Source organism: Chiloscyllium plagiosum, unplaced genomic scaffold (assembly GCF_037043375.1).
Source record: "Chiloscyllium plagiosum isolate Xiang-an unplaced genomic scaffold, Cpla_swu_hap1 HiC_scaffold_15, whole genome shotgun sequence".
NCBI classification, from domain to species: domain Eukaryota; kingdom Metazoa; phylum Chordata; class Chondrichthyes; order Orectolobiformes; family Hemiscylliidae; genus Chiloscyllium; species Chiloscyllium plagiosum.
The window spans coordinates 69,432,380-69,457,938 of NW_028270153.1; the positions used below are offsets into that span (position 1 = coordinate 69,432,380).

At 45.9% G+C, this 25,559-nt stretch overlaps 1 protein-coding gene across 1 annotated transcript in view; it reads right to left on the reverse strand.

Moving 5' to 3' along the window:
• Positions 1–304: 304 nt before the first annotated feature.
• Positions 305–25,559, reverse strand: part of LOC122559893 (piezo-type mechanosensitive ion channel component 2-like) — a 222,866-nt gene continuing 197,611 nt past the window's right edge. Inside the window, exons 36-40 of the mRNA XM_087994623.1 lie at positions 22,367–22,536; positions 16,540–16,656; positions 14,568–14,647; positions 11,726–11,948; positions 305–915 (exon numbers count right to left, since the gene is read on the reverse strand). Coding sequence (XP_087850749.1) covers positions 663–915; positions 11,726–11,948; positions 14,568–14,647; positions 16,540–16,656; positions 22,367–22,536 — 843 coding nt within the window. The 3' untranslated portion in view covers positions 305–662. The remainder of the gene's footprint in view (positions 916–11,725; positions 11,949–14,567; positions 14,648–16,539; positions 16,657–22,366; positions 22,537–25,559) is intronic.

The window sequence follows — 25,559 nt, forward strand, 5'->3', positions numbered from 1 at the left end:
ACTGGAAGCTGAAGGTCTTTTTTGTGGACAGAACGTAGATGTTCTGTGAAGCCATCACCCAGGCTACACTTCATTTCCCCAATGTTGAGGAGAAAGGCGATGGTTTTCAGCTGCAGTAGATGTTGATGGTCTTGTGCAGTTCCTGTTTTTAATTTCTGAACAACATTTAACACTTGAAGCAAAAGTGAGTGCAAACTGCGAAATTGCACATTTGGTAGGGACAAGGAATTTAGTTATTGTCTTTTTAGCAATGTGTCCAGTTATGCAGTAATTCTGCAGCTTGTTGTGGTTCTGTTCGCCGAGCTGGGAATTTGTGTTGCAGACGTTTCGTCCCCTGTCTAGGTGACATCCTCAGTGCTTGGGAGCCTCCTGTGAAGCGCTTCTGTGATCTTTCCTCCCGCATTTGTAGTGGTTTGAATCTGCCGCTTCCGGTTGTCAGTTCCAGCTTGTGCCACCACTTAGTACTGTTGAGGTGTATAATTGTGTAAACAGTTCAAATTCAATACATTGCAGAATGAATAAACATGCAGACTTTCTGTCTCAGTGAGGGAGCTTTTCAAAAGGGTTCAATGGAATCCAAGGCTGCCATGTGGTTTCCTGAGCTTAATGTTGAATAGATACCCTTTCTTGGGTGTAAATGTTTAATTTCTCATGACTGTTATTCACTCTTGCTTCTCACGGGTCCACTTGATTATGGTCTCAGGAGAGCGATAAAGGAAGATTAATTTGGCAAAAAGCTGCTCTTCCAGTTCTAACTCGCCCATCTCACGCACCAGGAAGATGTCAGTGCACAGCTTCAAGATTCGGTCAGGATTGGGCAGCTCCTCAAACATGATGGAGCGAGAGATCCCTTTGAAGAATTCTCGAACAAACTTTCCAATGACCAGCACTACAGACAGATACAGGCCGATGATCCTGAGGAGCAAGTGAGAGAAAATTACGTGTCAGGAAAAGAACCAACTGTTATTAGTAAGCTGCAGAATATCTAACGATAGCCTGGGATAATAGTTTAAAGCAGAGGGGGCAAAGGTCCTAGAGTGTGTTCAGGAGACCTTTCTGCAATAGCACGTTTCCAGGCCATTCAAAAAGGTGGTGTTGCTTAATGTCCAAGTGGATGAAAATGTCATTGGGGGAGCAATTAGGTGATAATGGTTATTGTACCATAAGGTTCAGTTTGGTTATGGCAAAGGACAAAGAATGACCATGAGTAAGAATCATTTAAATGGGGGGAAGCTAACTTCAGCAGGAGAACAGATCTGGGCTGAATGAATTGAAATTGGAGGTTGGCAGAAAAACATAATTGCTGAAAATAGGCTTATTTCAAAGAGGAGAAGATATAGACACAGTCCCTTAAAAGGGAAAGGTCGGCAAATTTCCAGAGAAAATAAAAGTTAAGATGAAGAAAAGTATGCATATCACAGTTGTCAGGTCGAAAATACAACTGAGAACCAGGATGAATATAGAGGTTCAGAAGAGAGTTATAGAGATGTACATAATGGAAAGAGACCCTTCGGTCCAACTTGTCCATGCCGACCATGTATTCTACGTTAATTAGTCCCACTTACCAGCATTTGGCTCATACTCCTCTAAACCCTTCCTATTCATATACCCATCCAGATGCCTTTTAAATGGTGTAACTGGGTGAAAAAGCAAATGAGAGAAGCAAAGAGGGAAAATTGAGAGATTAGAAGCTAACATAAAGGGAGATCCCGTTCTATAAGAGTATAAATAAAAAATATACATATATAAAATGTGATTATAGGATCAAGACATTTGGGAACCAAACAGGGATTTGCACATCGAGAAAGGGCGCACAGCTAAAATGTTAAATGAATGCTTTGCATCTCTCTTTACTGAGGAAGAGGAAGTAGTTCAGATACTGGATTTTATTTTAAAGAAATAGATATGGAGGAGGCATTGATTGTGCTTAAACTTGATAATGCATCAAAACCAGATGAGCTGCATCCAGGAATGGTTAGGGAGGTGAGAATGGAAATTACAGAGGCACTGCCCAAAAAGTTTCAGTCTTCCTTAGACTCACCCTGGTGCAAGGGGACTGCAGAACTGTAATCAATATATCCTTGTTCAAAAAATATAAAGATAAGTCCAGCAACTACAGGCCAGTTAGTATCACTACAATGGCAGGGAAACTCCAGGAACAATAATTTGGGATCAAATTAACAGCCATGTGGATAAATGAGTTAATTAAAGAAAGCCAGGATAGATTTTTAAAACATAAATCGTATTTAGCTTACTTGCTGGAATCTTTTGAAGAGGTTGATGTTATGCGCATAGGGTTCTAAAAGGTATTTGTTACAGTACCACCCACCAGATTTGTGAACAAAGTTAGAGCTCATGGAATAAAAGAGACAGCAGCATTGGTTAAGTGACAGCAAACAGTAATGGTCAATGGATGTCTTTTGGGCTGGAAGAAGCTTTGTGCTGGAGTTTCCCCAGGGATTAATGATGGAACCCTCACTTTTCCTGATATATATTAAGGACCAAGGTATTGGTGTAAAGAGCACAATTTCCAGGTATGGTACAAAGCCTGGAATCATTGTAAATGGTGAGGAAAATGCAGTGGACTGTTGAATACATGGCAGATGAAGTTCAGTGCAGAAAGTGTGAGATGATTCATTTTGATCAGGAGGACATGGAGACACAGTATAAAGGGTACAATTCTAAAGGGAGTGCAGAAGCAGAGGGACCTGGGTGTATATCTGCATAAATTACTGAAGGTGGCAAGGCAGGTTGAGAGTGTGGTTAATAAAGTTTTGTTTTATTAATAGGGGCACAGAGTACAAGAGCAAGGTGGTGAGGTTGAGCTTCAGCCTCAGCTGGAGTATTATGTACAGTTCTGGGCATTACACTTTAAGAAGGATTTGAAGGTGTTGGAGAATAGTTCCTCACCCCAGAACCATAGTAATGAAGATTGATTGCAAAAGTTAGAACTGTTTGAAAAGCACTATCTGAGAATGTGGTGGAGATAGGGTCAAAAGAAGCTGTCAAAAGGAAATTTGGCAGTTACCTGAGAAGGAGCTGTATATGGAGTTATGGCAGTTATGGTAGTTACCTGAGCAGGTGCTGTGTGTGGAGTTATGACAGTTATGGTAGTTACCTGAGCAGGAGCTGTGTGTGGAGTTATGACAGTTACCTGAGAAGTAGCTGTGTATGGAGTTATGGCAGTTATGGTAGTTACCTGAGCAGGAGCTGTGTGTGGAGTTATGGTAGTTACCTGAGCAGGTGCTGTGTGTGGAGTTATGGTAGTTACCTGAGCAGGAGCTATGTATGGAGTTATGGCAGTTATGGTAGTTACCTGAGCAGGAGCTGTGTGTGGAGTTATGGTAGTTACCTGAGCAGGTGCTGTGTGTGGAGTTATGGTAGTTACCTGAGCAGGAGCTATGTATGGAGTTATGGCAGTTATGGTAGTTCCTGAGCAGGAGCTGTGTGTGGAGTTATGGTAGTTACCTGAGCAGGTGCTGTGTGTGGAGTTATGGTAGTTACCTGAGCAGGAGCTATGTATGGAGTTATGGCAGTTATGGTAGTTCCTGAGCAGGAGCTGTGTGTGGAGTTATGGCAGTTACCTGAGCAGGTGCTGTGTGTGGAGTTATGGTAGTTACCTGAGCAGGAGCTATGTATGGAGTTATGGCAGTTATGGTAGTTCCTGAGCAGGAGCTGTGTGTGGAGTTATGGCAGTTAAGGCAGTTACCTGAGAAGGACCTGTGTGTGGAGTCATGGTAGTTATGGGGAGAAGCCAGGAAAATGAAATTCGATGAAATGCTCATTTGGAAAGCTGGTGCAGGCAAAATGGGCTGAATGGCCTCCTGTGCTGTAAGAATGCTGAGATTGCCAATTGATCCTCTACTACTTGATAGCAAACCAGCTGCCACATCAGTCTCCCTGTCACTGACCATACCTGCAGCAATTTTGGGAATGTTATTCATAATCTTAAAGAGAGTTGTTAACATAGAAAGTAGGAGCAGATGTAGACAATTTAGTGCTTTGAATCTGCTCCACCGTTCATTATGATCATAGCTGATCATCAAATTCAATCGTCTGTTCCTGCTTTTCGTCCATATCCTTTGATCTGTGGTGGTGAATTCCACAGGATTATCACTTCCTGGCTGGAGACATTTTTCATCTCCATTGTAAATGGTTTACCATTTCCTTAGACTGTGATCCCTGGTTCTGGACTCCCCTGCCATTGGGAACACCCTTTCTGCAACTACTCTGTGTAGTCCTGTTAGAATTTATAGGTTTCTGTGCAATTTGCTCAACCACCCACCCCATCCTTTTGAACTCCAGTGATTATAATCCTAACCAATTCTACCTCTACCTATACATCACACCTGCCATCCCAGGAATTACTCTGGTAAGCCTTCACTGCATTGCCTCTCTAGGGAGACTAAAACTACACACAATATTCTTCCAGGTGTGGGCTCACTAAGGCACTATATAATTGCAGCAAGACATCCCTGCCCCTGTACTCCAGTCCTCTCACTATGAAGTCCATTCTCTTTCACTGCCTGCTGTGTCTGCATGCTTACTTTCAATGACTGGTGCATAAACAAGGTCACCCAGGTTTCATTACACATCCCTCTCTCTCAATTTGCAACCATTCAGAAAATATGTTTTCCTATTTTGGCTACCAAAGTGGATAACATCACGTTTATCCATTGCATCTGCTATGCATTTGCATCTCTGCATCCTCCTCACAGTGCACCTTTCCACCCAGATGTGTCATCTGCGTGGGTTTCCTCCGGGTGCTCCGGTTTCCTCCCACAGTCCAAAGATGTGCAGGTCAGGTGAATTGGCCATACTAAATTGCCCGTAGTGTTAGGTAAGGGGTAAATGTAGGGGAATGGGTGGGTTGTGCTTCGGCGGGTCGGTGTGGACTTGTTGGGCCGAAGGGCCTGTTTCCACACTGTAAGTAATCTACAAAGTTGGAGATATTACATTTAGTTTTGTTATCCAAATCTTGAATAGCCGAGGTCCCAGCACTAATTCCTGCAGTACCCCACTGCCATTTGGAAAAAGATCTGCTTTGTCCTACTTTGTTTTCTGTGTGCTAACCAGTTTTTTATTCACCTCAATGCAGTACGCCCCAATCCTATGCACTTTAACTATACACACGAAGCACCTGTGGTACTTTGGACTTTCAGAAGGCTTTTGACAAACTACGTTCACTGCCTCTCCATCAACTCTACTAGTTAACCCTTGAAGGGTTCCACTGGATTTTTCAAGAATGATTTCCCTTTTGCAAATCCATATTGACTCTGTCTGGTCTTGTCACTGTTTCCCGCTATTAATTATTTTATAATAATTCTATCATTTTCCCAACCACCAGTATCCGGCTGACTGGTCTATTGTGTTTTCTGTTACGTGATTCTCATCCCCAGCACTAGGTGATGCGGAGGACTAGACTCTGCAGCAGCATCATATGATCAGTGCACTTTCTCGTGAAGAGCCCCGTGAGAGGTATTGTGAAGTGTTTGTGCTAGTGGACTTGGAAAAGCATCATGAAAATATCTCCACAGGACAAGAAGCTGGGGGCAATCTATTAATTTAAAAACATAAAGAGTTGAGATAAAAGTGAAATCTCACTGAATTGACTAACAGTAAAAGGACAGTGTTGAGGAGCAGTTTGAAAGTTAGCTTTATTGTTTGTATCAAGAGCTTGTTTCTATGTTTAAGAAATATATTCTGCAGACTCATGTCAATCTGTTTCAGTGACTCATCACTATCATAACCAACTGCAAAAAAAAAACTAGCACAGTGGCTTGGACATGGTTAGTCAGCTGCTCAGGGTGATCAGAGTCAGGAAACTCTGCACATCGTGGGTAAGGGAGAGAAACGTGGGTGGCAAACTGTTACTTTTGTTGCATGTGTGGTGATGTGCTGAGGGGGTGAGTAGGCTGTGCATTAGAGATTCAGGGTTAGATGTTAGCGAGGATGGGAAAGATGTTGCAGGAAATGGTGGGTGCAGTAGTTGAGATAAAGCGAGTGTGAGGTATCAGTGAGAAGGGAATGACACTTTCCCTGGCAGAGTGGAGAGGGTCATTGATCATCTGCCTACATGCTGTACATTCCTTCACATGGTTGAGATTGCACTGGCCCTGGTCCAGGTTGGTGTGTTGCCGGTAGAATGGTGTCTTCTATTGGCCTGGGAGAAAAAGACGTCCTGCCTCTGCAGCAATGCCATATCCCTGCCCACAAAGACAGGCATCAATTTTCCATTGGGGCGGCACGGTGGCTCAGTGGTTAGCACTGCTGCCTCATAGCACCAGGGACCCAGGTTCAGTTCCAGCCTCGGGTGACTGTTTGTTTGGAGTTTGCACGTTCTCCCCGTGTCTGTGTGGGTTTCCTCCGGGTGCTCCGATTTACTCCCACAGTTCAAAGATGTGCAGGTTAGGTGAATTGGCCATGCTAAATTGCCCATAGTGTTCAGGTATGTGTAGATTAAGTGCATTAATCAGGGTAAATGTAGAGTAATGGGGAACGTGATTGGGTGGGATACTCTTCGGAGGGTCGGTGTGGACTTGTTGGGCCAAAGGGCCTGTTTCCAGACTGTAGCGATTCTATGATTGTCTGCCACATCCAGGGCCAATGTCAGGAACCATGCAGGGTAACTTGGACTGACAGCTCTTGTCTGGGTACACAAAATGGTGCTGCACCACAGATGTTGGTCAATTCTGGGATATTCAGGAAATGGTGAGTTGTTTTGGCAATGGCACCTGGTATTGATGTGTCAGAGGGACATCAAAGGATGGGGGTGGTAATAAATCAGGGTGGGTTTTGTAAAATAAGACGGTAGACGTCCCTATGCATTACGATGTGAATCCTCTGACAAACTTGACAAAACTAATACTTAGCAAAAGAAATCAAGAACAATTGTTGCAATTCACCCACGCTCTTTGAATGTTTGCCATCATCTTCCCTTTTAAAGAATATTCTCCATTATTATCACTGCGGACTCTCTCCTCATATCATTGTAGTTTCCTCTACTTAATTCTGGACCATAGCCTCAATATTACTGTCATTCTCCACTGAAGACAACAAATGCTGCAGGTCAGGCAACATCGATGGCAAGACCGCAAACTAACATTTCAAGGCTAGATGACTCTTCATTGGAGCTCAAGTGAATTGTGGAGGGATAGCATTTATGCTATAGTTCGGGGGTGGGGGCAGATAGTGGGTATAGGTTGAAAAAAGATGTTAGCAGTTTACACTAAGTGATCGAATGACAGAACAATGTTGTGTCTCCTGCCAGAACTGAAAGAACAGTAAGTGGGGTGGGGTGGGGAAGGACATGATATCAAGCTAAAAGAAAGGAAAGAAATGGTTCATAATTTCAAGGTGCTGAACTCAATATTAAGTTCAGAAGGCTGTAAAGTTCTGTCATTCTCACATTCTGATCAGTTAATGTAAACTAGTAACATATTTTCTTCACCAGCACTCTACACCCACTATCCCGTCCCCTCCGAACTATAGCTTTAATGTTGTCCCTCCATATGTCACTACAGCTCTGAAGAGTCATCTTGACTTGAAATGTTCGCTTGCGCTGTCTCTCCATGGGTGCTGCCTGACTTGCTGTGATTGCCAACATAAGTTGTTCTCTGTACCGATTCCAGCATCTGCAGTAATTTGTTCCTACATGTTATTCTCCATCTTAATGAGGAAATCTATCGTATTATGGTCATTCATCTACCCTCATTATGGTAATGTTGAGTGTGGTGTTGGTAACAAAATGCATATTCCTGATTCAAGTACAGAATGTAATTTGGATCAGCATAACAACTCAGAGACAGTGGCATATACTGGTAATGTCACTGGATGGGAATCCTGAGACACAGGCTAATGCTGTGGGGAAACAAATTCAAAACACACTACAGCATCTGATGTGGTTTAAATTCAATCAATAACATCTGGAATTGAAAGCTAGTCTATGAAATTATTATTGACTGCCCTAAAATACTCTCGCTCACAAATGCCCTTTAAGGAAATAATCTGCTAACGGATCCACAGCAATGCGATTTCCAAAACGGCCTGGCAAGCTGTCTGAGGACGATTAGAATGGACCACCAAAAGTGCAGTTGACAGCAATGCTCAAATCTAGTGGAAGAATAAAAAAACCATCAGCACTTTCTGTTAACTTTGCTGTTTTATATTTTCACATCTACATTTAGAATCAAACTTGTCTCTCTGTAGTGCTGCTGTTTGAGCCCAAGACTCCACTGGTTAGAATTTCAGAGTCACCTTGGGACACTCCATTTGCTCATTCTCTTATGTTCTATGGGCTAGAGATGACAGAGTCTGTTCCACTGTAGGAAAGTGGCTCCGCTGAAGAAATTCACCAAAAATCCTTAAACAGCACCTTCCAAACCATCAACCATTTCCATCTCAAAGGACAAGGGCAGCAGATACTTGGGAACACTGCACTCCAAGCCACTCACCATCCTGACTTGGAGATATACTGCTGTTCATTCTCTGTTGCTAGATCAAAATCCTGGAATTCCCTCCCTAAGGGCATTGTGGGTCAACCCACAGCCCATGAACAGCAGTGATTCACGGAGGCAGCTCACTCCCACCTCCTCGAGGACAACTAAGGACAGGCAACAAATGCTGGCCAGACAGTGATGTGCATATGCCATGACTGAATAAAAGCAAAACAAGCAAACCCTGTGGAAGAAGGTTGCAGATCATTGTCTTGCCTCTGCCCTATCTGATCGTTAAAAGTCTATGTTCCACATATCGATTTCCATTAGGTTCCTTCCAAAATTAAACCACATCATAGAATCATATGGATGTACACCACTTCCTCTGGCAGCTCATCCCATACACGTACCACCCTCTGCATGAAAGTGTTGCCCCTTCTAAATCTTTCCCCTTTCACCTTAAACCTATGCCCTTTAGTTTTAGACTTCACTACCCGAGGAAAAAGAACTATTCATGATTTTATAAATCTCTACAATGTTACCCCTCAGCTTCTGACTCTCCAAGGAAAATAGCCCCTCCCTATAGCTCAAACGTTCGGACCCTGGCAACATCCTTGTAAATATTTCCTGAACGCTTTCAAGTTTCACAATATCTTGCCTTTGGCAGAGAAACCAGAATTACATGCAATATCGCAAAAATGGCCTCATCAATGTCCTGTCCACCTGCAACATGACTTCCCAGCTCCTACACTCAATAAAGGCAAACGTACCAAACGCCGTCTTCACTATCCTATCTACCTGTGACTCCACTTTCAAGGAGACATGAACTTGTACTCCAAGGTCTCTTTATTCAGCAACACTCCCCAGGACCCTCCCATTAAGTGTATAAGTCCAGCCCTAATTTGCCTTTGTAAAATGTAGTACTTCACATTTATCTAAATTAAACTCCATCTGACACTCCTCAGCCCACCTGATCGAATCCTGTTGTATTCTGTGGTAGCCTTCTTCGCTGTCCACCTCCAATGTTGGTGTCATCTGCAAACTTACTAACTATACCTCCTATGTTAACATCCAAATCATTTATGATCTGTGGAGCAGGAACACCTCCTTTTATCTAAGTTAAACTCCATCTGCCCACTCGAACTGTTGGCCTATATGATCAACATTCCATTTACTCTGAGGTTATCTTCACTGGGCACAGCACCTTCAATTTTGGTGTCATCTGCAAAGTTATTAACCATATATTCACATCCAAATCGTTGTTATAAATGATGAAAAGCAGTGGACCCGGCACCAATCCTTGTGGCACACCTCACAGGCATCCAGTCTGAAAGTCCAAGAATCTCCAGTGTGGAAGCCTTTTGAAGTTGAATGGGTATGTTTTTAATTCATGCCAATGTTAACCATTTCTCTTTGCACAGATCCTACTTGGCCCGCTGAGTTTCTCTCGCATTTCCTGTTGTTAATTCCCATTTCCAGCATTGGCAATACTTTGCTTTTTGCCGCAATGGGAATAGCAGTTTGGACAAAGTGCTAAAGAGCACGGATTCAAATGTCGAGCAAAGATATTCATCAAGTCAACACAGTTTTTAACATTTGGGCAGCACGGTGGCAGAGACCTGGGTTCAATTCCCACCTCAGGTGACTGACTGTGTGGAGTTTGCACGTTCTCCCCGTGTCTGCGTGGGTTTCCTCCGGATGCTCCGGTTTCCTCCCACAGTCCAAAGATGTCAGGTCAGGTGAATTGGCCATGCTAAATTGCCCGTAGTGTTAGGTAAGGGGAAATGTAGGGGTATGGGTGGGTTGTGCTTCGGCGGGTCGGTGTGGACTTGTTGGGCCGAAGGGCCTGTTTCCACACTGTAATGTAATGTAATGTAATTTCCCATTAGTAAAAAGAATTCAATCCACTTGAAATGCTCACTCCCCCTGCAGTTAGGACTAAAATAAAAGAACAAATTGAACATGTGATGTGGGACAAGCAAAAACAGAAATTGCAGAAGAAACTCAGAAGACCTGGCAATATTTGTGGAGAGAAAATAGAGTTAACATTTCAAACCCAGTAACCCTTCTTCAGAATGGACTGTTTCTCATTGTAAACACATCAGTGTACAATAATGGTGAAATTAACAAATTATTTAATTAACAGAAGCATTTACTACATCTGCCATCCCTGTGCACACACTGGTTTCGGATGTACCAACACTGCCAAACCCAAGACACTTAACACAACCAAACTGCAGTTCTGCCAAATGTGCGACGTTAAAATTAAATGTCCTGCACCAGGCAGCAGGTGATTTACTGATAACATCATGTACACCTTTCCGTGTCACAGCTTCATCCTGCATCACACCTTATTCTGCGATGGATGTGTCTGCACAACAGTCTAAGAGGAGGAGGTCTGGAGGCATTACTGGAAGTAAGGCACAAAGTATAGTCGATAATGTATCTGCCAGCTCACCACATGCATCGCCAAAGGAAATTCTCTAGTTTTTTTTAAACAGTACAGCAGTCCAATCAAAGTGAGCTTAAAAAGGAAAGAAAGCCCACCTCTGACCTGCAGACTGATGTTTTCCATCAATTTTATGAAACCTAATTAACTTGGATTCCAGTCAGGGTGTATCATTAAAAGGCCAAGTTGGTGCCGAAAACGTCAATGTTCCTGACTAGCCATGAGCAAGGCCACAGGAGATCTACTTGATTTTAAAAGGCATTTGGTCCCAACTGTATAAATCAGTAGTTAATTAGCTTCATAAAAACCCTTAGTGAATCTGTATAATAACTATGGATAGCACAGGCAGAGGGCAAACAGGAATGGAGAAATTGGTACCAAAAAATTGTCTCATTGAGATTCAAACTCCTCCCTTTCCCTGTCTGTGCTTTTCAGGCTATGGAGTCATTCCCTAGTTTTAAGGAAATTCCCACAAAACTACATTCTCGTGTTGTACCCGGAACAGGCACCTTGCACCATTTAACTAAATTCCAGCAATCCTATGAGCCAGGTGGGCAGACAGTGAAATGTTTTCTACAACGTGACTTCCCCAGACAGCCTGACTGGGATAGGGTATTCATGCTGGGTAGAGAGTGAAAAGGTGGGTGAATGTGTAGGCTAGGTGGATTAGCCATGGGAAATGCAGAGTTATAGGGATTGGGCAGGGTCTGGGTGGGACACTTCATATGGTCAGTGTGGACTCGATGGGCCAAATGGCCTGCTTCTACTCTGTAGGGATTCTATGTCCCCTCTTCAGCCCTCCAAGTTTAGAATAAGAGGTCTAAATGGAAGACATCTTTACCCATATCCAGCAAGGAAACCCAGACTCGAGGGGCTGACTTTGTCATTGAAGATGATGAGCTCCATGTTGCTACAGCCCTGACTAGGCCACTCTGGGTCACATTCCTTGACATTCCACCACCTTATCTTTGCGTGTGATGTGTTGTGTGCCCTGAGCTCCTCCTCCATCTGCAGCGAGATGTTCCTGAACAGCACCAGCCTCTCTTTGTCAGCACTGGGAAAACCTGCAGCCAGTGTGGAAGCAAAACAAGACACACTGTCAGTCAGTCCTTCCTGAGAGTAGAACTTCACACAAGATCACAGAAACAGGCCATTCTACAAATCCCACTCTGTTGGTCTTTCCCTGGAACCCTACAATCTATTTTTATTTTTAGGAGCTTACCGGATGCCCTTCTAAAAGCTACAATTGTGTCTGCCTCCACCACAATTCATATCATTTCCACTCACTGGATGTTAAAGGTATTTTTTCCTCATGGTTCATATCTCTGCTGTCTGGTTCATTACCCCACAGCTAAAGGAGACAGTTTCTCTCATCCCTGGAACCATTTCCAAAGTCAGGATGGAGAGTGGCTTGGAGAGGAGGCAAGTGGATAGTATTCTGTAACACTCCTGATTTACACCTTGTAGATGGTGGACAGACTCTGGGGAGTCAAGAGGTGAGTTACTTGCTACAGGATTCCTAGCTCTTGAAGCCACTTGTATTTATGTGGCTAGTATCAGTTCAGTTTCTAGTTAATGGCCTCCCCCAGGATGTGGAAGTTTGAGTAATAGGAATGCGATTGAATGTCAAGGGGGCGATGATTAGATTCTCTCATGTCATTACCCTGATACTTGTGTGGCATAAATGTTACTTGTCAGCCCACGCCTGGATATTGTCCAGATCTTGTTGCATTTGAAAATAGAGAGCTTTAGCATCTGAAATGGTGCTGAACATTGTGTAAGCATCGGCAAACATCCCCACATCTGACCTTATGATAGAGGGAAGATCATGGATGAAGCAGCTGAAGATGGTTGGGCCTAGGGCTCTCGTCTTAGGAAATCCTGCAGATTTGTCCTGGAGCTGAGATGACTGACCTCTGACAACCACAACCATCTTCCAACGCGCCATGTATTACTCACACCAGTAGACCGCTCTCCCCCCCGATTCCCACTGATTGTAGTTTTGCTCCTTAATATCACAATCAGTCAAGTGCGACCTTGAAGTTAAGGGTAATCACTCTCACCTCACCTCAGTACATCTGCAGCAGATTTACACAATTCTCAGTTCCAAATTCCAAATTAATGCCCTGTGTTGAGAAAGCCTGAGTAGAAATCCTCAGCAAATCTTTCTCCTCAAATTTCCACCACACTCTGGGGTAGTGAATTCCACATATTCACAACCCTTTGAAGAGAAGGAATTCATCCTCATCTCTGTTTTAAATCTGCTACCACTTAGCCTAAAACGATGACCTCTCATTCCAGATTGCCCCACACGAGAACATCCTTTCTACATTGACTCCGTCAATCCCCTTTTGCATCTTGCGATTTCCTGTCATTCTTCTAAACTGCAGAGAGTATAGGCCTGATCTGTTCAATCTTTCTTGATAAATAAACCCCTTATCCCTGGAATCAGCTTAGTGAAGCTCCTCTCAAACGGTCTCCAATAACCCTCCCTCAAGTAAACAATACTCTAGGTGTGGTCTCACTCATGCCTTGTGCAATTGTAGTAACACTTCATGGACCAGAATGGACTTAGGAGGATGATGCTTTTCTCTTTTAGATCTTAACAATCAAACAGAAGAAAAAAATCTTAAAATTCAACACAAAATACATTTATATAGTACTTATAGTATAGAAACTGTCCCAAGATGCTTCACAGGAACAATAAAATTTTATACTGAGTCAGACAAGTGACTAAAATTGTTATGTTTTAAGAAAGGTGAGGGTTTTAGGAAAGGAATTCCAGACTTTCGGATCAGTTAAGGGGCTAACAAAGGGACGTACTATTGCTCCCCCTCTCTGTCACTCACGTGAGGGGCCAAGGGGCCAACCCCTCCTCAGTAAAATCCATGGTGGGTGGCACGGTGGCACAGTGGTTAGAACTGCTGCCTCACAGCGCCTGAGACCCGGGTTCAATTCCCGCCTCAGGCGACTGACTGTGTGGAGTTTGCACGTTCTCCCCGTGTCTGCGTGGGTTTCCTCCGGGTGCTCCGGTTTCCTCCCACAGTCCAAAGATGTGCAGGGTCAGGTGAATTGGCCATGCTAAATTGCCCGTAGTGTTAGGTAAGGGGTAAATGTAGGGGTATGGGTGGGTTTCGCTTCGGCGGGTCGGTGTGGACTTGTTGGGCCTGTTTCCACACTGTAATGTAATCTAATCTAATCTAATCCATCAGTGAACAGAAGGCTGCTTTAATGTGTGCACAACAGCTGATGATGATGACGGTACACACACACACACAGACACAGACACACACACACACAGACACACAGACACAGACACACACAGACACAGACACACACAGACACACACACACACACACACACACACACAGACACACAAACACAGACACAGACACACACAGACACAGACACACACACACACACACACACACACAGACACACACACACACACACACACAGACTCACACACACACACAGACACACACACAGACACACACACAGACACAGACTCACACACACACACACAGACACACACACAGACACACACACACAGACACACACAGACACACACACACACACAGACACATACACACAGACACATACACACACACACACACACACACACAGACACACACACACACACACGACGACCCCCAGTTACAGCTTCCTTTGCCGACATTCACCTGCTCGAAGCCGGAAAGCTGGTATCGCTTCAGGTCGATGTGTTGCTCGAATGTATTTTGGGAGCAATTCCTTTATGACCCTGAAACGAAACAGAATGGTCACTATTGCTCATCAGCAGCATTGTGAGAAAGAGGGGGCTGAGTGTAAAAGCAAGAGGCAGAAATGCCAGCAGGTTAGGTACCACAACTGACCATGTGACTACTGCATTGAACTTAGGAAGGGTGGGGTGCCTCTTTGTCAATCTCTGTGCCAGCAAGAACCAGGATGCAACTCTGGAGTGCATGAGGAGGGAGATTCAAGGCTGGAGGGAGAGGGAGAGGGAGAGGGACGGGAGGAGTGAAGATGAGGTGTGAGCAGGAAGTTAGGATGGGCAGAGGGGAAATGAGTGTGGACATTGGGAATATAGGGCTGGGGAGTATGGGGTGGAGAGTAGTGGGTGGTGGAGAGGATGGTAAGGATGGTGATAGTGGGAGGAGGTGAGACTAGAGGAGTGGGGAGGTGAGACTGTGGTGGGCAACTGAAGGTGGGTATGTCCTTCTGTCTGAATCTTCAGTCCCTGGACTTTCTGAGGGAAGCCTCATGATCTGTGAACTGATGCGCTTTCCGACTCTGTCCAGTCCATCAGCTACGCACAGTCATGGCTCTCTGTGATATTGCTGAGTCTGGAGCTTTCACAGTCCTGGGTCTCCGTGAATGATGTGGAAGACTGAATCACTGAATCTGTATATTGCAGAAAGAGGCCATTTGGCCTACACCTCTCACTCTTTACCTGGAGGCCCTTGCCATGGAATCCAAGGAACTAAGGAAGAGATTATTCTCTTCAAATTCACAAGGTTGGACGGAGGTTACTGAGAAAGTGGGAAACAGCAATACGCCAAGAGACCCTCAGGGGGATGGGAAAGATGAGCAGCATCAAGCCCCATGTCCTGTGACTTCTGCCTAACAGACCTCACAGCTCCACCCAATCCTCCCGCCCTCCCCACCCCCCCCTTTTCCGGGCATCTGACATTTGTCCTTCGAGGCGGCAACACAAACCCTCTCCCCAATCGTTTTGCAATCTCAATTCTGTTCAACTGCCCTCACTGCTCTCCTCACCTTGTCTCCACACAAGTATTCAGAACTCTTTGCTTCCTCTCCTTCCAGGAACCCATGACACACAGCCTCAGGGAGGTGGGAACACCCAAGATGGGAAAAGTATGTTCCTCTCCAGTGACAAATGCCTTGATGGCCTCTGGCAGTAAGCACACAGATGCTCCAGTGAGAGGGGACCCTGAGACGTCAGTGATAACCAGCCTCCTGAGGGGAGCTGATCCACTCAACACAGGCTCAAGGGCTCAACCTGTTCCAGCTAGATCCCTGTGCCCCCCCAGAAGGTGCTACTGTTGGTCTCCTTCTTGTCTTCATCAGTGCAGCTCCATAAGTAGCTCCCAGGCTGTGAAGGAGACTGGCACCAGAGAAATGCAGCTGGAAGTGAGTGATGTACAAAAAAAAGAAGTGATTTCACAAGATGTGGCAATTAACTGACTGGTAGAGACAGCAGTCCCTGAGCAGCCTCTTACCTGACCATGGCCACAGCTCTTCAGCATAATCAACAAAAGGCTGAACAAACACTAACCTGTCAGACACTCACTTCAGTTACACAGCTCGGGGAAATTAATCCACTGGGTTGTTAAATCCAGATGCATGTTTAAAGAGATACAACTGTTGGTTTGCACAATCTAGTCCTCTCTTTGATAATCCCAAGGAGATCCCCACCCATTTAAAAACGTGCTGAGTTAAAGCTGAAAACAGGTTGGATAATGTTGGGATCCCAAACCTCATTTTGTGGGATTTAGCTCCCTGTGCACACCAAAACCTGTTTCCTTTTACCTGGAAAGGCCCCTTCAGTGATGCTGAAGCAAACAATTTGCTTTGAGATGGGATTTTCACGTGAAAAAAGATGGTGACAAAGACAGCAATGACAGTACATACACGGACTTGTCACATGCTCCTTCCAGCAGCTGAACCAGCTCCTCTCTCACTTCCCTGTCTGTACAGACCACTGTGTGTTTACCAAACGCTTCAGGGTTCATCAGAAGGGAAGCATTCCTGTAGGGACATGAGAAACAAGAATCAACAGCTGACAGATTCACAAGTGCCGCACCAACTGAGACATACAGATCAGAAATTATTCTTGTTCCAGAGGATCAATCACTGTGCTGGTGTACATTCTGAATAAACACAGCAATATCACATTGTCCCCATGTGTCTCAGATGGGAACAATGTCATACATAAAAGGGAAATGAAGGAATCAAAGTATATGTTTAGAATTTGTATATGAGCAGGACATATTTTATGTGATCCAGGTATAAATGGGGGGGGGGGGGGAATATTGATATATAGGTATACCAGTGGTTAGATACAATGTAAAACTCTCAATCCCCATCAAGTACACCCAGAACAGGTACAGCACAGACCAAAGTTCCCTCTACTCTCCTGAACTCCAAATAAACTGAAGGTAAATAGAAAATAGAATGCAGAATTAGAATGCAGAGAGTCTTTCAGGAAGCATACACAGTTGATAGGGCAAAGGGAAGGGTTAAAGTGTGTCCCTTTCAATACAAGGAGTGTCAGGAATAAGAGTGATGAACCTAGAGCAGGGATCAGTACGTGGAACTACGATGTTGTGGCCATATCAGAGGGGAATGGATTTCACTGGGGCAGGAATGGTTGCTGGATGTTCCAGAGTTTAGGTCTTTTAAAAGGAACAGGGAGGGGGGTAAAAGAGGAGGGGGAGTAGCATTGTTAATTAGAGAGTGCATTACAGCTGCAGAAAAGGAGGTTGTTGACAAGGGTTTGTCCACTGAGTCAGTATGGGTGGGAGTCAGTAACAGGAAAGGAGCTGCCACTTTATTGGGTATTTGTTACAGAGCACCCCCCCTCCCCCCCCGCTCCCCCCGCTCCCCGACCCCAATAGCAGCAGAGAGATAGAACATAGAGAACATAGAACAATACAGCACAGAACAGGCCCTTCGGCCCACGATGTTGTGCCGAACATTTGTCCTAGCTTAAGCACCTATCCATGTACCTATCCAATTGCCGCTTAAAGGTCACCAATGATTCTGACTTTGCCACTCCCACAGGCAGCGCATTCCATGCCCCCACCACTCTCTGGGTAAAGAACCTACCCCTAACATCCCCCCTATACCTTCCACCTTAAATTTATGTCCCCTTGTAACACTCTGTTGTCCCCGGGGAAAAAGTCTCTGACTGTCTACTCTATCTATTCCCCTGATCATCTTATAAATCTCGATCAAGTCACCCCTCATCCTTCGCCGTTCCAATGAGAAAAGGCCTAGCACGCTCAACCTATCCTCGTACGACCTATTCTCCATTCCAGGCAACATCCTGGTAAATCTTCTCTGCACCCTCTCCAAAGCTTTCACATCTTTCCTAAAGTGAGGCGACCAGAACTGCACACAGTGCTCCAAATGTGGCCTAACCAAGGTCCTATACAGCTGCAACATCACCTCACGACTCTTGAATTCAATCCCTCTGCTAATGAACGCTAAGATGGATGAACAGACTGGGCAGCAGATCTCAGAAAGGTGCAGATGTAACAGAGTTGTTGTTCTGGGCAACTTCAACTTCCCCAATATTGATTGGAACCTCCTTAGTGCAGATGTGGGTCTGGATGGAGCCGATTTTGTCAGTGCGTCCAGGAAGGATTCATGTAGATAGGCCGACTAGGGGGGAGGCCAAGTTGGATTTGGTGCTAGGCAACAAGCCAGGCCAGGTGTCAGATCTCTCAGTGGGAGAGCAATTCAATGACAGTGACCACAACTGTCTCACCTTTACCAAAGCCATGGAGAGGGATAGGAACAGACAGTGTGGGAGGTATTTAATTGGGGGAGGGGAAATTATACTGTTATTAGACAGGAGCTGGGGAATATAAATTGGGAATAATTGTTCTACAGGAAATGGACAACAGAAATATGGAGGCTGTTTAAGGAGCACTTGTTGCGAGTGTTGGATAACTTTGTCCCACTGAGACAGGCAAGGAACGGTAAGGTGAAGGAGCTTTGGATAACAGGAGAAGAAAGAGGAGCTTCTTGTCAAAAGTAAGCTTCCTTCTTCCTCAAGGTTGAGGAAGCAAGGATCTGGCACATCTTTAGAGGATTACAAGGCAGCTAGGAAAGAACTCAGAAATGGACTGAGGGGAACTAGGAGGGGGCATGAAAAAGCCTTGGTGGGTGAGGAGACTGATCAGAGAGAGGGTTCGGCCGATCAGGGACAGTGGAGGGAACATGTGCCTGGAGTCAGAAGAGGTTGGGGAGGCCCTAAATGAGTTTTTTGCTTCAGTATTCACTAGAGAGAGGGACCTTGTTGATAGTGAGAACACTGTGGACCAGGTTAATAGGCTTCAACAGATTGATATTAAGGAAGTGGATGTGCTGGAAATTCTGGGAAGCATCAAGATAGATAAGTCCCCAGGGCCAGACCAGATTCCTGAAGAAGGGCTTATGTCTGAAACGTCGATTCTCCTGTTCCTTGGATGCTGCCTGACCTGCTGCGCTTTTCCAGCAACACATTTTTAGCCCAGACCAGATATATCCAAAGTTACTACGGGAAGCGAGGGATGAGATTGCTGCACCTCTGGCGATGATCTTTACATCCTCACTCTCCTCGGGAGTAGTACCAGATGATTGGAGGGAGGTAATGTTGTTCCTCTGTTCAAGAAAGGGAATAGGGAAATCCCTGGGAATTACAGACCAGTTAGTCTTATATCCGTGGTAAGCAAGGTACTTGAAAGGATTCTGAGAGATAGGATTCATGATTCTTTGGAAAAACATAGTTTAATTAAAGATAGTCAGCATGGCTTTGTGAGGGGCAGGTCTTGCCTCACAAGCCTTATTGAGTTCTTTGAGGATATGACAAGACTAGTTGATGAAGGTCGTGCAGTGGATGTGGTGTATATGGGTTTCAGTCAGGCATTTGATAAGGTTCCCCATAGTAAGCTCATTCAGAATGTTAGGAGGTATGAGATACAGGGACATTTGGCTGTCTGGATACAGAATTGGCTATCCGAAAGAAGACAGCGAGTGGTAGTGGATGGAAAGCATTCTGCCTAGAGGTCCAGCAGTGATCTGTTCTTGGGTCTCTGCTCTTTGTAGTTTTAATCATTGACTTGGATGAGGAAGTGGAAGGGTGGGTTAGTAAGTTTCCTGATGACACAAAGGTCGGTGGTGTTGTAGGTAGTGTGGAGGGCTGTTGCAGGCTACAAGAAGACATTGGGAGGGTGCAGAGCTGGGCTGAGAAGTGGCAGATGGAGTTCAACCTGGAAAAGTGTGAAGTGGGTCATTTTGGAAGGTCGAATTTGAATGCTGAATACAGGGTTAAAGACAGGGTTCTTGGCAGTGTGGGGGAATAGCGGGAGCTTGGGGTCCACTTACACAGATCCCTCAAAGTTGCCACCCAAGTTGATAGGGTTGTTAAGAAGGTGTATGGTATTTTGGCTTTCATTAACAGGTGGATGGAGTTTAAGAGCCACAAGGTTTTGCTGCAGCTCTATAAAGCCCTGAAATATTGTGTCCAGTTCTGGTATCCTCATTATAGGAAGGATGTAGATACTTTAGACAGGGTGCAGAGGAGATATACCAGGATGCTGCCTGGACTGGAGGGCATGTCTTAGGAACAGAGGTTGAGTGAGCTCGGGCTTCTCACACTGGAGAGGAGGAGGAAGAGAGGTGACTTAATAGAGGTGTACAGGGTAATGAGAGGCATAGAGAGAGTAGATAACCAGAGACCTTTCCCCAGGGCAGAAATGGCTGTCACGAGGGGGTCATAATTATAAGGTGATTGGAGGAAGGTGTGGGGAGATGTCAGAGGTAGGTTCTTTATGCAGAAAGTGGAATGCACTGCCAGCGGTGGTAGTAAAGTCAGAGACATTAGGGACATTTAAACAACTGCTGGACAAGCACATGGATGGCAGTAAATTGAAGGATGTGTAGGTTAGATCTTAGATTAAGATAAATGCTCGACACAATCCTGTACAGTGCTGTACTGTTCTATGTTCTATGTAAACCTCCCTCATGTACAACATGGAAACAGACCCTTCGGTCCAAACCCTCCATGCTGACCAGATATCCCAACCCAATCTAGTCCCACCTCCCAGCACCTGGCCCACATCCCTCAAAACCCTTCCTATTCATATACCCATCCAAATGCCTCTTAAATGTTACAATTGCACCACTTCCTCTGGCAGCTCATTCCACACGTACCACCCTGTGTGAAAAAGTTGCCTATTAGGTCTCTTTTATATCTTTCCCCTCTCACCCTAAACCTATGCCCTCTAGTTCTGGACTCCCCGACCCCAGGGAAAAGACTTTGTCTATTTACCCGATCTATGCCCCTCATAATTTTGTAAACCTCTATAAGGTCACCCCTCAGCCTCTGATGTTTCAGGGAAAACAGCCCCAGCCTGTTCAGCCTCTCCCTATAGCACAAATCCTCCAGCCCTGGCAACATCCTTGTAAATCTTTTCTGAACCCTTTCAAGTTTTACAACATCTTTCCGATAGGAAGGAGACCAGAATTGCACGCAATATTCCAACAGTGGCCTAACCAATGTCCTGTACAGCCGCAACATAAACTCCCAACTCCTGTACTCAATACTCTGACCAATAAAGGAAAGCACACCAAATGCTCCACTGGTCACAGGCCTCCAGTCTGAAAAACAATCCTCCACCACCACCCTCTGTCTTCTACCTTTGAGCCAGTTCTGTATCCAAATGTCTAGTTCTCCCTGTATTCCATGAGATCTAACCTTGCTAATCAGTCGCCCATGGGGAACGCCTTACTGAAGTCCATATAGATTACATCTGCCCTCATCAATCCTCTTTGTTACTTCTTCAAAAAACTCAATCAAGTTTTGTGAGACATGATTTCCCACGCACAAAGCCATGTTGACTATCCCTAATCAGTCCTTGCCTTTCCAAATACATGTACATCTGTTCCTCAGGATTCCCTCCAACAACTTGCCCACCACCGATGTCAGGCTCACTGGTCTATAGTTCCCTGGCTTGTCCTTGAATGTTCCTTGAAAGTGGAGTCGCAGGTAGATAGGATAGTGAAGAAGGCATTTGGTATACTTTCCTTTATTGGTCAGAGTATTGAGTACAGGAGTTGGGAGGTCATGTTGCAGCTGTACAGGACATTGGTTAGGCCACTGTTGGAATATTGCGTGCAATTCTGGTCTCCTTCCTATTGGAAAGATGTTGTGAAACTTGAAAGGGTTCAGAAAAGATCTACAAGGATGTTGCCAGGATTGGAGGATCTGAGCTACAGGGAGAGGCTGAACAGGCTGGGGCTGTTTTCCCTGGAGCGTCAGAGGCTGAGGGGTGACCTTATAGAGGTTTACAAAATTATGAGGGGCATGGATAGGGTAAATAGACAAAGTCTTTTCCCTGGGGTCGGGTAGTCCAGAACTAGAGGGCATAGGTTTAGGGTGAGAGGGGAAAGATATAAAAGAGACCTAAGGGGCTACTTTTTCACGCAGAGGGTGGTACGTGTATGGAATGAGCTGCCAGAGGATGTGGTGGAGGCTGGTACAATTGCAACATTTAAGAGGCATTTGGATGGGTATACGAATAGGAAGGGTTTGGAGGGATATGGGCCGGGTGCTGGCAGGTGGGACTAGATTGGGTTGGGATATCTGGTCAGCATGGACAGGTTGGACCGAAGGGTCTGTTTCTATGCTGTACATCTCTACGATTCTAAGTAACATTTGTTTTTCCCGATCCTACGCCACACACTGTACCTCAGAATGGTCCACTGGAGATGTACGTAAATCTGGGAAGAATTGGCAAGTTCTTCTTTCATCGCCTTGAGACTGGCCGGGCTGATGCTCCACAGGAGGTTTGCGTCACTCTTGATGTGAGCCACGATGATGTCTTCTGGCATGTAGTTCACTAAAAACTGCATTGCGGACTGTGGGGATGGAAACGAGTGAATACATTCTGAATGCTTTTATAACACTTTTAAAAAAAAATCTTTTGTTTCCTGTTTATCCATCTGTCATTAGTGTTCATTTGGACAGCCATCCCCTCTTCCTCCCACAGCCCTCTCTCTCATTCCTAAAAGGTTCTCAGCTCACATTTGCTTCCCTGCAGGCTCTCTCTCCCTCCTTCAGTGCCTCACTTTCTGTATGTACCCTACAATATGCTCCAAGGATTAAACTTGTGTGTAAAAAGGCTGCCATTTTTTTGCTCCTGTCAGGATGAGGTATTTGGAGGGAATGATACATGGAGAAGTCAATCTGTGAAGGTTGGATCTTGTTTAATTTTGACCTCTCGGATAAAGGCCCCTCTACACTGTCTCCATCAAATGCTTCCAGGACAGAGTCCATGGTAGTCACTGAACCCTTCATTCCAGATTTTTACTGAATTCAGATTCCAACACTGCCATGGCAGGATTCAAACCCGGGTCCCCAGAACATTACCCTGTGTCTCTAGATTAACAGTCCAGCGATAACACCACATCATCACCCCAGTTCAACCACTGCAGTCTCTATGTCCAAGAATGCCATCATTTTCATGTTACCTCCTGCAACTGCACTCTGACCAGATGCCAGCTTATCTCATTGTTGTGCTTTCATTCCTCGAGACTGGCCTTTCTACTTGGAGGCACCTTCTTTGTTTGATTAGTATTTAATTCGACTGGTGGTCGGCTCATTAAGTAGTCCTCAATAAGTTGTACCCTCCAACCACCCTCTTGAACTATCCTACCTGTCTATCTTCCTTCCCAGCTACCACTCCACCCACCCCCCCTCCAACCTATCACCATCATCCTCTGTCTGCATCTAGCTATCGCCTTCCCAGCTACCTTGGCCCAGACCCACCCACATTCCTGATGAAGAGCTTATGCCTGAAACATCGATTTTCCTGCTCCTCAGATGCCGCCTGACTTGCTGCGCTTTTCCAGCACCACATTTTGTTGACTCTTATCTCCAGCATCTGCGGTCCTCACTTCCTCCCAGTCAATGTGATCCTGTATGGGGGATGGGGGATGGGGGATGGGGGCACCTCTTGTAGTTTACAAGCGTCCACAGAACCGAAAGCTTTTGAATTGGGGCTTAGTGGCTGACACTCCCATCTCAAAGTCACAATCTCTTGGGTTCAAGCCCCACTCTTCACTACTGAAGGAGTGCTGCACTGTCTGAGCTATCATCTTTCAGAAGACACTCTAAGACTGCGTCAAGTGGATTAAATCCTTCAACCTCTTTCTCAACAAGCAGCGAGCAGTTCTTCCCGGCATTGCATTAATCCCCCAAACAACATCTCAAACATAGAGTGTGTGGCTATTTATCGCACTGCCATTTTGTGGGAGTTCACTGTGAATACAACTGTCGCACTGTTTCTATATTGTAATAGTGCCATATCCCTTTAAATCCCTTTGAGTAACCTGGGGTGGACAACAAGCTATGAACCTTTAACTATTTAAATGACGAGTCTAAAGTGGAACATTGCTGGATCAAAGTTGGGACAGTAATCTTTCTCATCTGATGTTAGAAAGGAACAGCTTGTTGGGTTTTTTACAATTATTCTTGGAACATTTTTGAGACTGACAAGGTCATGTTTATTTCCCACCTCGCTCACTGTCCTAAGCACCAACCACATACTGTACACCAGACTGAGATGGCAGTTTCTTTTTCCAGGATCATATAAATGTGGCACTGAGTGTCTGCTGTACTGTCACAGACAGCCCTGCTCTCTCTCAGTTTCAGTGTATTACTGAGTGTCTGCTGTACTGTCACAGACAGCCCTGCTCTCCCTCAGTTTCAGTGTATTACTGAGTGTCCGCTGTACTGTCACAGACAGCCCTGCTCTCTCTCAGTTTCAGTGTATGACTGAGTGTCTGCTGTACTGTCACAGACAGCCCTGCTCTCCCTCAGTTTCAGTGTATGACTGAGTGTCTGCTGTACTGTCACAGACAGCCCTGCTCTCTCTCGATTGGATGAGGAAAAAGATTTCATGATGCTCTATGAAGAAGAGCAACTCCTTGGTGCCCTGGCCAACATTTAACCTTTTGTCAACATCACTGGAAACAGCTTCTGTTATCATTGTTCACATTGCTGTGCTAAACCGTCTGCTGATGCGATAACGTCACCGACTGATATCTTCCCACAGCCACCTGCCTTTATCAGATTGGTGCCTGAGCAGTAATGAACACATCCATCACAATCCTGTTCACAGTCCTACCCCCCTCACCTCCCCACTCACAACCTCTGCACATTCTCACCCCTCACGCCCCTCATACCCCTCATACCCATCCCTCACTCCCAATCTCCCCACCTCCCCACATTCTCACAACCCCACTCCCACCACTCAGTCACCACCTCCACCCCTCACTCCCACTCCCAAACCTCCCCACAGTTTCACCCCTTCACACCTACCTTTCACTCCCCCTCTCAACCTTCCCACTCTCACCCCCAACCCCCCAACCCCCTCACCTCCCTGCCCCACGCCCCCGTCCCACCCCCAACACCCACCACCCACCACTCGTCCCCCCAGCCCCCACATCTCCCCATCCCCATCCCTTGCCCCCCACCTCGCGCCCACACCCCCCAACCCCACATCCCCATCTCGCCCCCACAACCCCCGCCACCCCCCCCACTCCTCTCGCCCCCACACGTCGCCCCCCCCCCACCTCCGCACCCCTCGCCCCCGCCACCCCGTCCCCACAACCCCCGCCACCCCACCCACACCTCTCGCCCCCACACCTCGCCCCCCCCCACCTCGCCCCCATCCCCCCACTCCTCGCCCACCACACCTCCCCACGCCTCGCCCCCACAATCCCAACCCCTCGCCCCCACACCCCCAACCCCTCGCCCACCACCTCGCCCCCATTCCCCCACCCCTCGCCCCCCACACCCCCCACCCCTCGAAGCCCCACCTCGCCCCCCCACACCTCACACCTCGCCCCCACACCCGCCACCCCTCGCCTCCCACACC